General features: G+C 35.8%; 1 protein-coding gene across 1 annotated transcript; it reads left to right on the plus strand.

The window, feature by feature from the left end:
• The first annotated feature begins 6,696 nt into the window (after positions 1 to 6,696).
• Positions 6,697 to 8,017, plus strand: LOC311175572 (olfactory receptor 4F3/4F16/4F29-like). Its single transcript, XM_084240499.1, has one exon. The coding sequence runs from the start codon at positions 6,703 to 6,705 to the stop codon at positions 7,672 to 7,674; it is 972 nt and encodes a 323-aa protein (XP_084096625.1). The 5' UTR covers positions 6,697 to 6,702; the 3' UTR covers positions 7,675 to 8,017.
• Positions 8,018 to 17,298: the final 9,281 nt, after the last annotated feature.

Below are 17,298 nucleotides of genomic sequence, written 5' to 3' on the forward strand. Positions count from 1 at the left end.
TCACCCCAGCAAGGTCAGAGGCAAGGAGATCAACACTTGTTTTAATCTGTGGGCTTTGGTTCTTGCTTGTGGCTCCAAGTTTATTTTTGTTATCCTCCATTTTATATCCATCTTCCCTTCCCTACTGTCTGCTACATGGACCCAAGTTACAGCATCAGATGCAAAGACAACAGACTTAATAGACTGCTGAATCAGCTTCCATGATTGCGTAAGTTCAAACCACTGTCAAAAATCCCTCAGTGTATTATCGCTTAGTGGCTTTTCTTCTCTGATGGAACCTTGACTGATACAATCAATAATTACAATTTCTTATTTTTCCTGTTCTTTCAGGTAAAATTGGTGCCCATACTGACTGAGACTATGGGGAACAGCTACAATTAAGTGGTGCAGCGGTGTCTTAGATTGTGTTCGAGGGACTCACTAGTTCTTTGGAGATGCAACTTGTCCTCTTTCTAGTTTTCTCTGTGTTCTATGTAACAGGTATGCTTTGAAAGAAGACATACAAATATATGATTTTGTGTGCTTGATAATGTTAACCTGGTTGTCTACTTCTTAGTCTTTTCAAAGAACCAACTTCTGGTTTTGTTGTTCTTTTCTATTTTATATTTAATTTCAGGATTTTAAATTTCTTCTCTTGTTCATTTTACTATCTCTGAATTTATTCTATTCTTTTTCTTTCTTAAATTGAAAAATTGGATATTTAATCCTTTAGCTTTCTTCTTCCTCATCTGTGCATTTTCATTAAAGTACACATGGGCTTTCATACCCCACAAGTTCAACTCTAAGCATTTTATAATTTTCACAATTCTTTTCATTATTTTAGGTAATCTCCTCACTGTGCTCAGTTATCTCTGACTCTCATTTAAATTCTGCCATGTACTTCCTGCTGGCCAACCCTCTCCTTTATTGACATGTGAGTTTCTTCCATTGCAGCTCCCAAGATGATTTCTGATATTTTCAAGGAAAGAAAAGTAATCTTTTTCTGAGGCTGCATTGCTCAGAAGTTCTTCATTTATGTGATTGGAGGAAATGAGATGGTGCTGTTTATCACCATGGCCCTTGACTGCTACATTGCTATATGTTGGCCTCTCTACTACCTTACCATCATGAACTTCAGAACTTGTATTTTACTCTTGGTTTCCTGGACCACTGGAATCATCCATTCACTGATTCAACTTGAATTTTTGTAAAGCTACCATTCTGTGGTCCCAGGTAGTACTAGTGTAAAGCTGCTTTCCTTGACAGCTGCTTCTCAAGCATCCTAAAATGACAGTTTCTCAGTCAATTATTTCTATTGACTCATGTTAAAGCAAAAATATTTCTGTACATCCATATAAGTCACCATTAAATCTGGTACCTAGAAACTAATTTTCTTTCTTCTATTCTTTTGTCCTATTATTCCCTGGGTGAAAAATCAGTGTGAACTCTAAGGTATAATTCCCAGGAAAATCCAATCAAGGGCAGGCTGGCTATTCCCATGACTCACACCATCACTTGGTCACCAATATTCAATGTTGTTAATTAGAATAATTTTTGCTTGAGAAAAACAATATTAAAGCTTGTTGTTTTGCAAAATAAATGTGAAATTGTTCTCTTTTGAGCCTAGAAAAATGCTTCTATTTCAAGTACTATCATGTAAAATGTATGCAAAACAATTTTAAGGCACAGCAGACTGAATGTTACACCAACCTATCCTTGGGGCTTTCTCCATTTTTGCTCAACAATGATTAATATTTCCTCTCTTAATTTAACCTATAGTTTAGTTGTTATTTAACATATTTGTTATGTACCTAACATCTTCTGGGTAAGGCATGGAGAGAGGAGTATCAAGATGAGAAAACTACGGCTCTTGCTGAGGGTCTTGGGGAAGATATTTTGGAAGAGATGGCATTAAGCTGGATGGTCATAAAGAGTGAGGTTTGACTAAAATAAAGTACTCTAGGAGGAGCAAACAGCATGATATGTTCACCTTTTCCCTTTCTTATCCTTTCTACTTCCCCATTCTATATTTGCTTTTAGTTTTTTTATAGTGTATAAGTTCCTAAGTGATCTTTTCAGTTTCTGTATTTTATAAACTCCCATTTTCTATCATTTGGGTTTCAGCATCCATCAAACTAATTCTTACTTTTTTCTCTTTTAGAAATTATAGATCTCATATAATTTAAGCTTTCTGCCTTCTCATGAAATTTGGAAGAAGTTGATCTACCATTTGAGGAAATTAGATTTTTTTGGTCTAACTCAGGTAAGAGAGTTCTAGTTCCTACTGCTTTTCTTTGCAAATAGGAAATAACTACACTTTTATTCTTGAGTATGAATAATTTTTAGCTCAGAGGAGATTTATTGTGTTGTTTTTGATGCGACACAGATGAAGCAGACAGTGGAATGCAGTAAACTGCAATTCTCATGTGAAAACTTTGCCACGGGGAGCTAAGATCAAATATAGGTAACATTGTCAGAAATTGAGTGCAAACTGTTGATGGCCTTTATTCTGTTGTGTAAGGACGGCCCACTGAGAATGGGAGAATTGTAGCAGCCTGAGATAGTCAGGAAACAGCACAGCTAGGGGTATACATAACTAAAATGAAAATATTATGAGAGTTAAATTTAGATCAACCCAGGTAACTGCATTGGTTTAGTCCTAATACTTCACAATAAGTGGTTCAACATGTAAAGGTTTCATTGAAAAGGGTCTGGAAGGTTAGTTTTAGAGGCTGGGAACTTAGAGGAAACTAGATTTGTGTAAGAATGATATAGTGCAGGTCTGCAGATAGCCAGAAGATAGTAGGAAGGTGAGCAGGAGTAGAAGGCACTCTGACAAGAGATGGTAGCCAGATGGAGATGAGGGGATAGACAGTAAAGAACCACTTTGCCATCTATGAAATTCTATCTAGCATGTTACAAAAGCTACTTCCTCATGCCCTTAGAAGCTCTAGTGACTTACAGAATAGAGTGAAGAAAGCCTAGGCTTGGGAGTCATCTTGTCTTATAAATTATTATTTTTATTTAAAGAGAAAAACGTGCAAAGTAGAAAATTTGTAAAAGCAAAAGGAGAGAGAAAAGAGATCACCCATATCCTCTTCAGAGAAGGATATCAATCATTAAAATTTTGACATCTTCAGGCACTTCTTTTATTCACTTGCATCTTTACAACAATTATAAGAATTGGGCATCATTTTGCCATTTATTTGTGAAAATTTAGGTGACTCATTTAATTTCTTTCACTTTTATAATCTGTGAAATATGTATAATATTCTCTTTTCTAACTTCATCTGTGGTTATGATGCAATAAAAGACATAAAAGGTTTTCAGAGTCTAAACTTTTAGGACATAAACTTAAAGCAAAATAATGTTATACATTTTGGTATTTATACCTTGTAGGAAATGGTGAACAGAAATTAATAGCATTTATTGTAGGACAGAACTTGAAGAAATAGTCTTATTTGCAAATTGTGAGAGAATAGGAACATTTTCAATTTAGATGAGTTTATAATTCATATGGCTAATTGTGATGACTAATGATTCTAACATACAGTATCTTTATTTCCAGAGGATATAGTATAGCTCCAATATATAAAGTGTTAATATAACATTACCATATATATAATATCAGTGTTTGTAAAACTAATCTGAGATAAAAATCAATAGATGTATGACCTATAAGATTCAGGAAATAATTGTATTGTTTTTATAATTGATAGACTCTTACAAAAGTTTTATAATCAAGATTCATTAGCAATTAAGGGAATGGAAATGATGTATAGATAGTAAAGAGAATCAGGGTACTACTAATATGTTAAAATGAGTTGAGAAAGGAGATGCCATTAATAGCAAAAAGTGTGTATTTATTCTAGATACCATAGATTAGGGAGAGATATAATAGGTTTTTAAAAAAATATTTCTATGGTTGCATCATTAACCAGTACATTTAATTAATGGCTTTTTGGGCATTTTCATATGTATGAAGACCAGTATCTGAGGGATAGCAATAGTTTCAGTCTCCACTGAGGATTCAGCAGAAGTAAATAGTTCTAAATAATCACCCTAATGTCTGAGAGTTTGGAGAGGAGGGAAGAAAACCATGTATGAAATCCTTGAAAGGATGCCCAAGACAGGTTCTACTTTAATATATTTTTTTATTAAGGTAGCATTGGTTCACAGCTATATATGAACAGTGTATATATAGTGTTGTCATCAATGTTGCCAAAGCACATTTCAGAATTTACATTTTTGCATATATTTAAAGTTAAGTTGTGCACTGTGTATTTAGGCATGATCCATCCTTTGGCCTCTAAACTGAGGTGATTTATGTTCTTTCTTCTGGTAGTGACTCTAGTTAGAACTCCAATTTGAAGAATTATCTTCTTTAGGTTGAGCCTATAGAATAGGCATTACCAATAGGGAGAAATAACAAAGTCTTTGCATATTCCACCATCTATACTATTTCTCAGATAGTAGGAAAAGGTGAATAGTGTGAAATGAAGCAAACAGATCATAAGGATGAAGATTTATCTACTCTTAGGTATTTGGTGATCTTCCTGAGATCTGACTCCAAGAAAATAGAGGGAATAGCTTGGATTGCAAGGAATTAAGGAGGAGATCATCAATGGGAAGTAGATCAAATAGAAAGAGGGGTAATTATTTCATGAAAATAGGAGAATAAAGGAGGAGCATCCAGGAAGATGCTGTGTAGTCAAATTATAGCAGCACATTCTACATTACGATTTGTACTTTCAGAGGCAATGAAACCACTTACCCCATTTTGGTGATGTTAGTTATATAACCAAAGTGCTACTTAGGAAGAATAATCTGATGAACATGTCAGATTAGATAGGGGGATATCAGTTCTGTGTTGTAGGAGTTTAGCTATTGCTAGTGTGGTGATGTGATTTATAATAAGAAATATATATATATATTTATATATTTATTTTTTTTTCTGTTTTTGGCACAGAACTCCTAAAGGGCACAAAGCCCTTGGAATTTCCTAAGGCTCCGAGCAACTAAGGTGTCTTGAGGTTATTATGTCAATGAGGTTACCTTTGCACCTAAGCTTGGGAACTGATTGCTAGGAGAACCCGTTAAGTGATGGGAGGACTGGTGCTTTCATTCCACTCTATCCCAACTGCATGGCCTGGAGGTTGAATAATTGCCAAAGACCAATGATTTAATCAATGCTGTCTAAGTAATGAAGTCTCCATAAAAATCCAAAAGGACAAGGTTCAGAGAGCTTCCAGCTGGTGAATCTCTGGTGGTGCTGGGAGAGTGGTGCCCTAGGAAAGGATATGGAAGCACATCCCTTACCAGCTGGCACTTCCTGAGTTATATTCTTTTATATTAACTGACAAACTAGGAAGCAAAACATTTTTCTATGTTCTAATAGCTGCTTGAGCAAATTAATTGAAACCAAGGAAAGGGTCCTTGGAACCTCCCATCTGTAACTGGAATCTGAAGCTACTTCTGAGTCGACAGCACCAGAATTGAGTTGAATTGTAGGACATCCCCTACATTGGAAATTTGCCACCACCATCCCAAAATAGTTAGTGAATGAAATGGAAGGTTTGAGAGAAAGCAGGGTGGATGAGACACTTGCAACAATATAGTAGATGTGGAGGAAAAACTCCCCAGGGGAGTAGAGAGATGATTATTTGTTTTGTTATAATCACGTGAAATTTTAGGTATCTAAGATTAACATATAAACATGCAGGAGATAGTGTTTCGTATGCTGTGGGAAATATGACTGTACTGTTTAGGAAGTAATAAGGGATGGATGAGATACCCACTCAACTTCAACAACATTTCAATGCTAGACCCTTTTTCATCTATTGTCTTTCACACAATGGTCAAGTTTTGGTTGAGGGTATAATCAGATTACACTGGAAGTATATTAGGAGCAGAGAACAAGGCAAACCCTTAAATAATGTTGTTATGCATATAAAAATAGAAAACTGGGAATTAACAAAAGGAGTTTGAGAATTAGGAGGATTACCAGGACGTTTAGTGGCACTAAGGATGTTTATAATAATTTCATTATAGCAAACAACTCTTGAGTTCTCACTATGTACCAAATCCTTTCCTCACAGGAATTTTGGAGGCTGGAACTATATTATTCCAATTCAACAGAATAGTAAATTTAGACACAGTAAGATTAAGTATCTTAATCAAGGTCAGAGTAAGTGATAGGGTAAGTGGCTGAGTCAAGTTTAAACCTAGCAGTCGGGTTTCTGATTTTTCATTTTTAGTGAGTATTTTACATCTGTTTCTCTACAACACTGAAATAAGAAAAAAAGTGAACAAACCTGTTTGAATAAACTATACAATACTCCAAGTTTGGCTATTTGGAAAGAGTTGGGTTTTCATTTTTAAATTTAGTTCTTTTTCTTTTGGAGGAAATTTCACTTGTCTTTAAGATCAACCTATGTTGTGACAAACAATATTTAAGATAAAATTCATTTTGGGTTGAGAATCTTAAAAATCTGAATTTGAAGCTCATGATTAAAAAATTTCTAGTATCTAAATATGGTCCTGATTGTTTGTGTATCTTGTACTATGTAAATTCTTCTACATAACTGCAAAATGGCACACTGATCTTTGGTTTTTGACTTTTGTGTAATTCTATAGCCAGGAATTCCCTTTAACTTAAAAATTATATTTATCTCCCTTTCATGCTTTTCAGGTAACTTCAGGGTTAGCTTGCCCACAAAGCTGATGGATGGAGGAAATTACTCAGTGGTGTCTGAATTTTTGTTACTGGGACTCACTAGTGTTTGGGAGTTTCAGATTCTTCTTTTTCTGTTTTTCACAATATTTTATATCGCAAGTATGTTAGGAAACCTTCTCATTGTGCTCACAGTCATCTCAGACCAGCACTTACATTCTCCCATGTACTTTTTCCTGGCAAATCTCTCCTTTATTGACACAGGTGTTTCCAACATTGCAACCCCTAAAATGATTTATGACCTTTTCAGAAAACACAAAGCCATCTCCTTGAAAGGATGCATTACTCAGATGTTCTTTATTCACACTGTTGGGGGGACAGAGATGGTGCTACTGATAGTCATGGCCTATGACCGATACATTGCTATCTGTAAGCCCCTCCACTATCTGACCATCATGAGCCTAAGAATGTGTGTTTATCTTCTGGCTGCTGCTTGGGCCATTGGACTCATCCACTCTGTGGCCCAACTGGCTTTTGTTGTAAACTTACCCTTTTGTGGTCCCAACAAAATGGATAGCTTTTATTGTGACTTTCCTCGGTTCATCAAACTTGCATGTACAGACACATACAGACTGGAGTTTCTGGTCACTGCCAACAGTGGTTTCATCTCCATGGGTACCTTCTTCATCCTGATGGTGTCTTACATCTTCATTCTGGTCACGGTTCGCAAGCACTCTACAGGTGGTTCATCCAAGGCTCTGTCCACTCTCTCAGCTCACATTACAGTGGTGTTTTTTTTCTTTGGTCCCTGCATTATTGTCTATGTGTGGCCATTCCCTACCTTACCCATAGATAAATTTTTAGCCATCTTTGATGCCCTTATCACTCCTTTTATGAATCCAATTATCTATACATTTAGAAACAAGGAGATGAAGGTGGCAATGAGGAAACTGTTCACTAAGGTTTTAAGTTCAAGGAAGAATTCTTTCATGCACAGTCCAGGAAATTCCCATTCATCTTGATTATTCTTGGAAATTAATAATTTAATTAAACATTTCAGTTTAGCTCGTGATTTCAATATTCACTGTGAAATCCCTCTTTAAGGACTCTATTTTAATCTGGTCTGTTTTCTGAGGGACCTTTGCTCTATGAATCCTGAATGGAGGACACCAAACTCAATCTTGGAATGTTGTGTCTTTCTTGTTCATTACTGAAGACTGGTGAGGGCTGAATTTACACATACTAGGTGTATATTCCATTAAAACAAAATGTTGGATACTCTTTTCTTTGGTTAATTCTCAAAGACACATCTCTTCTAATCTACATATGCACCCAATATTCATGCCCTCTGAGTTTCTCAGTGTCTATATGCCTGGAAGCATATATAAAATGAAGACAGTGGCCTAGATAACTGAGAATTTGAGGCTTCTAACATCTGGATTTGCCCATGCATACTCTGATTTAATTACTGCTAAGATTTTTTACATTTAGTTAGGATGGGAAGGCTGAAACTTGAGATAAAATATAGAGTGACAACTCAGTTAATCAAATGTTTGAGACCAGAGAATGTAAATTCCTATGCCACTCCATGTATGACAACAATATTTAATACCAATTAGTTCCTAAATAATTGTCACTATTTTTATATGGCAAAGAAAATTTAAAAGAAGTTTTAAAAGATCATACATGGATTGAATATTTTTTTGAAAATTGATTTTTGTAAGCATTCAAAAAAACCCACCAATATATATTTGAAGATTATACCCAAGATACAACACATAAATAATGTGATCATTTCACTGGGATTAAAAGGTCAGAGACATCATGTTTGAATTTTTTTTTAAATATCCTCAATATGTTAGTCTATTTTTTAAATTATTTTTTAATTTTATATATTTTTATATCATTTTTCATTTTTGCACAATGTATACATTTTCATCTTGGTTATAGTCCCCACAATTCCCACCCCAACCCCCACCTGTTTTGATCCTACTCCCTCCTCACACCCCTGTAGTGTGTCTCTGGTTTATTGTTGCTTGTTGATTTTGATTTTTACTTTATTATAATTATTAGTCTTTTTCCTGGTCCCTTATTTAGGTTTTCTAAATTCCTGCTATGAGTGAGACTATCTGGTATTTTTCTTTTTCTTTCTGGCTTATTTCACTGAGCATGATCCCTTCCAGCTCCATCCATGTTGCTGCAAAATTGCATGAGTTTATCTTTTTTGATTGCTCAGTAATATTCCATTGTGTATATGTACCACGTCTTCTTGATCCAGTCATCCATTTTTGGGCATTTGGGTTGTTTCCATAGCTTAGCTATTGTAAATAGTGCTGCTATAAACATAGGGGTGCAGGGGCCCTTTGGAATTAATGATTCTGTGTCCTTTGGGTAAATACCTAGGAGTAGAATAGGAATAGATCATATGGAAGCTCCATCTTTAATAGCTTGAGGAATCTCCACACAGCTTTCCATAGTGGTTGGACCAGTGTGCACTCCCAACAGAGAGTTCCTTTTCCCCCACATCCTTGCTAACATTTGTTGTTGCTAGTTTTTTTTAATATGTGCCATTCTCATTGGTGTAAGATGATATCTCATTGTTAGTTTTGATTTACATTTCCCTGATTCTAAGTGATGTTGAACATTTTTCCCATATGACTGTTGGCCATTTGCATTTCCTCTTTGGAGAAGTTTCTTTTGTTAGCTCTTCTGCCCATTTTTTGACTGGATTATTCACTTTGTTTTTGCTGAGTCTCATCAGCTCTATGTATATTTTTGTGATCAATCCTTTATCATTAGTGTTGTGTGCAAAAATTTTCTTCCACTTGGTGGGGTGTCTCGATGCTGAGAAAGCTTTTGACAAAGTACAATACCCATTTATGATAAAGGCCCTTGAAATTCTCAGGATACAAGGAACAACCTCAACATCATTAAGGCCATATATGACAAGCTCATAGCCAGTATCATTCTCGGCAAAAAGCTGAAGCATTTCCATTAAGATCTGGAACAAGACAAGGATGTCCACTCTCACCAATGCTTTTCAATATAACACTGGAAGTCCTAGCCAGAGCAGTAAGACAAGAGAAAGACATACAAGGAATCCAAATAGGGAAGGAAGAAGTTAAACTATCACTATCCACAGATGATATGATAATATACACAGAGAACCCCAAAAGCTCCACAGAAAAACTAATCAAACTAATCAACCAGTTCAGTAAAGTGGCAAGATACAAGATCAACACAAAAAAATCAGTAGCCTTCCTATACACAAACAATAAATCTTAAGAAGAAATCAAGAAAACAATCCCATTTATTATTGAAACAAAAAAAATCAAATACTTTGGAATAAACCTAACAAAAGAGGTAAAGGACCTATACAAAGAAAACTATAGGACACTGTTAAAAGAAATAGAAGAAGACACAAAGAAATGGAAAGACAGCCCCTACTCATGGGTTGGAAGAATTAACATTATCAAAATGGCCATCCTACCAAAAGCAATTTACAGATTCAATGCTATTCCAATAAAAATTTCAATGTCATTCTTCAAAGAAACAGAACAAATATTGATGAAATTCATACGAAGTCACCAAAAACCCCGAGTAGCGAAAGCTCTCCTGAAAAAAAAAAAGAGAAGGGAATGGAGGCATCACACGCCCAGACTTCAAACTATACTACAAAGCCAAATCATCAAAACTGCATGGTATTGGAACAAGAACAGACACACGGACCAATGGAACTGAATAGAAAATCCAGAAATAAACCCATAGATTTATGGTCAACTAATCTTTGACAAAGGAACAAAGGCTATGCAATGGAGCAAAGAAAATTTGCTGGGTTGCTATATGCAAAAGAATGAAGCTTGACTACTACCTCATACCATGCACAAAAACCAACCCAAAATGGATTAAAGAACTAGATATAAGACTTGAAACCATAAAATATATAGAAGGAAATACAGGCAAAACACATTACATACACCTCAGTAACATCTTTAAAGACACATCAACCCTGGGCATCCCCGGTGGCGCAGGGGGTTCAGTGCAGTATTGTGAAGCTGTCTGTAGCCTTTGCAAAGTCGGTTCGATTCCTGGCCAGCCAGGAAGATTCCCACATGGTACAGCAGACCTCTCCTGTCACGCCCGCTGTTCCCTTCAGCAGTGTATTTTGGTCATCTGCTTGTTCTGCTCCCCTTTCTGTCTCTGGTGAATCCTCTCACCCTCCCACACCTCTGACCTGTACTCCCAGCTCTTGTACAAAAATAAATAAACCTTAAAAAAAAAAGACACATCACCCAAAGCAGTGATAGTGAAGGCAAAGATAAACAGCTGGGACTACATCAAATTAAAGATCTTCTGTACAGCAAAAGAGACAGTAACCAAAACAAATGGATTGAATATTTTGAAACTAAAATGAGGAGACTCTGGTTTATAAATAATGAAAAAAATGAAAAATATTTTTATCATGTGAGCTAGATTTAAAAATAAATAAAAAGCAAATATGAAGTGCAGAAATCATGAAGAAAATTTTTCAAAAACTGTCTATAAATGAAGCGATATAAAACTATAATGAAGAAATGTATTATGCTTTCTGTGTGATAAAATACAGTATATAAAGTATTTAAAAAATAAATATGCAATTCAGAAATGGTATAAATAACTCTTCAGTATCTCATTTTTCTTTCTGGATTACCAAGTGCATATGGGTAGGTGTTGAGTGAAGGCATTGCTATTCATATGTAGGTTAGGAAACTTGTTATGAAATGGGCCTGCCATTCATGAACATCCAAATGATCATAAGCACAAAAGATTGTTAGTAAAAGATATTAAGAATAATGCTCATGGTAGTTTTGATTTGCATTTTCCTGATTACAAGTGATGTTGAACATTTTTTCATATGCCTGTTGGCCATTTGCATTTCCTCTTCAGAGAAGTTTCTTTTTAGCACTTCTGCCCATTTTTTGACTGGATTATTTTCTTTGTTGTTGTTGAGTCTCATCAGCTCTTTGCAGATTTTTGTGATCAGTAATTTGCAGCAACATGGATGGCGCTAGAAGTGATCATGCTCAGCGAAATAAGCCAGAAAGAAAAAGAAAAATACCGGATGGTCTCACTCATAGCTGGAATCTAGATAAGGGACCAGGAAAATGAATAACTATAAGAAAGTGAAAATCAAAATCAACAAAAAACTATGAACCAGAGACACTCTATGGGAGGTGAGGCGTGGGGAAGGGAGGGATTGGGGTCAAAATAAGGGGGTTGCAATTGTATGGGGAATATAAAAATAAAATTTATTTAAAAAAAAAAGAATAATGCTCAGCCTCCCTGGTGGCCCAAGGGGTTAAGCACTGCACTATGAAGCAATCCACAGCCTCTGAAGCAAGAGTTTGATCTCCAGCCGGCCAGGGAGAAACCACAGGGCGCAGCAGACCTCTCCTGTCTCACCCGCTGCTCCCCTCAGCAGTGTATTTCAGTCAGTCTGCCTGTTCTGTCCCCCACTCTGTCTCTGGTGAATCCTCTCACCACCCCCATCTCTGGCCTGTACCCCAGCTCTTATATGCATAAATAAATAAATCTTTAAAAAAAAGAATAATGATCAAAGTTGAAATTAATGTTTCTGACAATTTTACCCCCTCCTTTGCACTAATTTACCAAGGAATCTCAGTCCCTCTCAACTTGAAGAAATACATGTAGACAACTCATCTTTTGTAGTTTTTGCCTTCACATGTTAAAAATTTTATACTAAGTGTTGCATGCCTCTGATTTATCCTTTCTTATTTCTAATTCCAGCCCTTAACTATTTATTGAATTCGAGACAACATAACTGATAAGAGAAATTTTATGTATAATTTTTATTAAAATGACCACTTTCCTCTAGAAACTTTGGTCCTGTATTTTTCACTTAGATTTTCAATGTCATCCAGTAGTATCCTGGGAAATACCTAGATTCTTCTCCTATCCATTAGAATCCTGTCAATTCCCACATCATCCAAAGCAAAGATAGTGAAGGGAAAGATAAACAGCTGGGACTACATCAAATTAAAGAGCTTCTGTACAACAAAAGAGACATTAACCAAAACAAAGAGACACCCCACTGATTGGGAGAAAATTTTTGCACACAATACTAATGATAAGGGACTAATGACAAAGATCTACAAAGAGCCACAGTGGAGCTAGAGCAGGCGGTGGTGGACTATGAGAAGCTGCTCAGAGAGAGGGAGCAGCGACTGCAGCAGGCCAAGGCCATTGATGACCTTGTGACCACAGAAGTGAAGCCTCAGCCCCACTCCTGGCACTGTCACCTGCACCACTGCTTCCTAACCTGATGCCTGGGCAGGGCCTGCCAAGCACACCTGATGTTTGAGCCTGGTGGCTGATCCTTAGTCTGGCTTAGAGACTTGTATTGTCCTTGGTAGATTTTTGTGATGGCTGAGATACTGCAAATGCTGAAATAAACAGGGTTTTGGCGTGGACAAAAAGTTCAAAAAATATTTTTCTACTTTAGAAGAAAAACAATTTAATCACATCAAGATGACAAAATGGAAGGTATATTTAGAAAATTTATGAATGACATGGCCCACCCCCCCAAAAAAAAGAGCTGCTGGTAGAACAATGCTACAAAAGCATTGTCAATAGATTGTCTCAAATTAAGAAACTTATTATTTTTGAGCACTAAAGGGAAATACATCATATTCTCAGCTTAGATTTTAAAAATTTGCAAAATATAAGATGGAATAAATCTGGCTTTACAGTTATTTGAAAAAAAAAGAGGAGATTTTATTTAACTGCAACCCAGTCTGTATCAACAGTATTGTACCCCAAGAAAGCTAACAGCATCTTACATATTATCTTTATTAATACAAGTATACAGGTCAGATCAAGGCGGCTAGATCATGTTATATTGAGAGCTGTCCAGACCACAAAGTATTATCTTAAAGGATGGATACCATGTGTTAGTAGATACTTTTTTTTTTAAGAAGTTTGTTTGTTTGTTTGTTTGTTTATTTATTTATTTGTTTGTTTGTTTGTTTGTTTATTTATACATACATACATACATACATACATACATACATACATGCACTGGGTACAGTCAGAAGCGCGGGAGGGTGAGAGAATTTACCAGAGCCAAAGCGGGGAGCAGAGCAGGCAGAAGGACTGAAGTACACTGCTGAGGGGAGCAGCGGGCGGCAGGAGAGGTCTGTGTGCCATGTGGGACCCTCCTCAGGTGACCGGGGAGCAGCCGGGATCGAACCGGTGCTGCAGAGGCTGCGGGCAGCTTCGCAACCCAGCGCTCAACCGCTGCACCACTGGGGAGGCCCAGTAGATACATTTTTAAATTCAAAATTTATTTTCAGTTTTATTTCTTTTGAGGTCTTTATCAGTAAATAGTGTTGGGAAATTGGACAGTCACATGCAATGGAATAAAACCAGTCCACATCTTACACCATACACAAAAATTAATTAAAAATAGACTATAGACTGGAATGTATGACCTGAAGTTATAAAATACTTAGAAGAAAACAAGGTGACATGCTTCTTGATCTCAGCCTTGACTTTAACAGTAAGGAAATAAAATAAAAATAAATGGGACTATATCAAACTAAAAAGCTTCTATATAGCAGAAGAAACCACCACAAGAATGAGAGTCAACCTACTGATTGAGAGAAGACAAGAGATTAATATAAAAAATATATAAAGAAATCATGCAATTCAACAATAAAAAACCAAGCAACCCACTCAAAAAAATGGGCAGAAGATCTGAACAGATACTTCTCCAAAGAAGACTTACAGATGGACAACAGGCATATAAAAAAATGTTCATCATCACTTATTAGGGAAATGCAAATCAAAACCACACCATTTATTGGTGCTGGGAAAACTGGGTCGCTACATGCAAAAGAATGAAGCTTGACCACCACCTCACACCATACACAAAAATCAACTCAAAATGGATTAAAGAACTAGACATAAGACCTGAAACCATAAAATATATAGAAGGAAATATAGGCGAAACACTACGTGATTTGCACATCAAAGACATCTTTACAGACACATCACCCAAAGCAGTGATAGTGAAGGCAAAGATAAACAGCTGGGACTATATCAAATTAAAGAGCTTTTGCACAGCAAAAGAGACAATAACAAAAACAAAGAGAAACCCCACCAACTGGGAGAACATTTTTGCACCCAACACTAATGATAAAGGACTGATCACAAAAATCTGCAAAGAGCTGATGAGTCTCAACAACAACAAAGAAAATAATCCAGTCAAAAAATGGGCAGAAGAGCTTAAAAGAAACTTCTCTGAAGAGGAAATGCAAATGGCCAACAGGCATATGAAAAAATGTTCAACATCACTTGTCATCAGGGAAATGCAAATCAAAACTACCATGAGATACCATCTTACACCAGTGAGAATGGCACATATTAAAAAAACTAGCAACAACAAATGTTGGCGAGGGTGTGGAGAAAAAGGAACTCTTCTGCACTGTTGGTGGGAGTGCAAACTGGTCCAACCACTGTGGAAAGCTGTGTGGAGATTTCTGGACCTACTAAACATAGAGCTTCCATATGACCCAGCAATTCCACTCCTAGGTATTTACCCAAAGGACACAGAAACATCAATTCCAAAGAACACCTGCACCCCTATGTTTATAGCAGCACTGTTTACAATAGCTAAGCTTTGGAAACAACCCAAATGCCCAAAAATAGATGACTGGATCAAGAAGATGTGGTACATATATACCATGGAATATTACTCAGCATTCAAAAAAGATAAACACATGCAATTTGCTGCAACATGGATGGCGCTGGAAGGGATCATGCTCAGCGAAATAAGCCAAAAAGAAAAAGAAAAATACCGGATGGTCTCACTCATAGCAGGAATCTAGAAAACTTAAATAAGGGACCAGGAAAATGAATAACTATAAGAAAGTGAAAATCAAAATCAACAAAAAACTATGAACCAGAGACACTTTTAGGGGGGCGGGGGCGGGAGGGGAGGGATTGGGGTCAGAATGGGGGGCTGCAATTGTATGGGGAATATAACAATAAAATTTATAAAAAAAAATAAATAAAAAAAATATTAAAACAAAAAAAAAAATAAAAGGAGTTCTCAAGCACACACTCAAAGTAAGCTAAAAATGATGATTTTGTTGTTTCAAATGATCGATCAAATTGTGGCCCCACACCAAACACAATGTGATCATTCTTTTGAGGTATCTGTGCTATTAAATAATATTGGGGAAATGATTCCAATTGCTGTATTTTCTGCTCTCCTATCCAACAAGAATGTAGCCCAGAATGGTGTTGGAGCAGCAAGAAAGTTGCAAAAGGCTAGACTGTCCTATTATCCTTTGCTTGTGACTCAGCAGGGGACACATGATTACCCAGTCCCTTGTAAGGCAGATCACTGCACAATAAAAAAAAAAAAAAAACAAAAAAAACTTTAAACAGTAGTTTTTATATTTATGTGTAAATTGTTCATCTTGACCAAATTTAGTTTTCAATCCAGTTAAGATTGAAATGTTTTTAATACTTTATAGATTTTAATGTGAAGGAGATATAAGACTCATATTTAGGTTAAAAAAAAAAAAACAACAACAAAAAAAACCACACCATTTATTTATTTATTTATTTATTTATTTATTTTTTTTGTGGGACCCTCACCCGGTGGCCGGGGGAACGAACTGGCACTGCAGAGGCTGCAGGCGGCCTCGCAGCCCATCGCTCAACTGCTGCGCCACCAGGGGAGGCCCAACATTTATTTATTTTAAGTGACCCTATATAATTGTTATATAAAATAGATATAAATAACATGTTATGAATTTCTGATATATTTACATATTTGTAAACTGATCATTATAAAAATATATAACATAGAATGCTATAAAAGTAACATTTACCAGTAATTCCATCATTAATATATAATCATTACTAGAATTTCCAGATTAAAAAACTACAGTTATGTATAACTTTTTCTATGACTAAACATATAATTACAAAAATGAGATCATATAATATTGTAGCTTTGTATCCTGATTTTTGAATATTACAATATATGGATTTTTTCCATCTTATTAAATATTCAGGCACCTATTTTTTGTTTGTAAAAATGTTTTAATCAATCACATTTTTTAAATTTTTACATTTTATATATTTTTTACATCATTTTTCATTTTTGCACAATGTATGCATTTTCAACTTTGTTATAGTTCCCATACAATTCCTATCATGCTTGTTTTGATCCTACTCCTTTCTCTGCCCACGCCCCCCTACCCCAAATCCCCGCCAGAGTATGTCTCTGGTTTATAGTTGCTTGTTGATTTTGATTTTTACTTTATTATAATTAGTCTTTTCCTGGTCCCTTATTTAGGTTTTCTAAATTCTTGCTATGAGTAAGAGCATCTGGTATTTTTCTTATTCTTTCTGGCTTATTTCACTGAGCATGTTGATCACATATTTTTAATGACTAGTATTTCATTTATAGAAGTACTGTAAATATTTTAATTAGATTTCCTTTCAAGTATAAATAGTTCCCCATCAAACTCTAATAGGAAGTATGCTATAATACTTCATCTTACATTTTGATTTTTTTTTAGAAAAAAATCTTAGATATGCAATTAATGGGCAAAGATGTTGGATTTATG

Source organism: Talpa europaea (genome assembly GCF_964194135.1).
Source record: "Talpa europaea genome assembly, chromosome: 8".
Lineage (NCBI taxonomy): Eukaryota > Metazoa > Chordata > Mammalia > Eulipotyphla > Talpidae > Talpa > Talpa europaea.

Excerpts from the sequence above, each read along its gene's own strand:
- LOC311175572 (XM_084240499.1), top strand. The coding sequence starts at position 6,703 with ATGGATGGAGGAAATTACTCAGTGGTGTCTGAATTTTTGTTACTGGGA.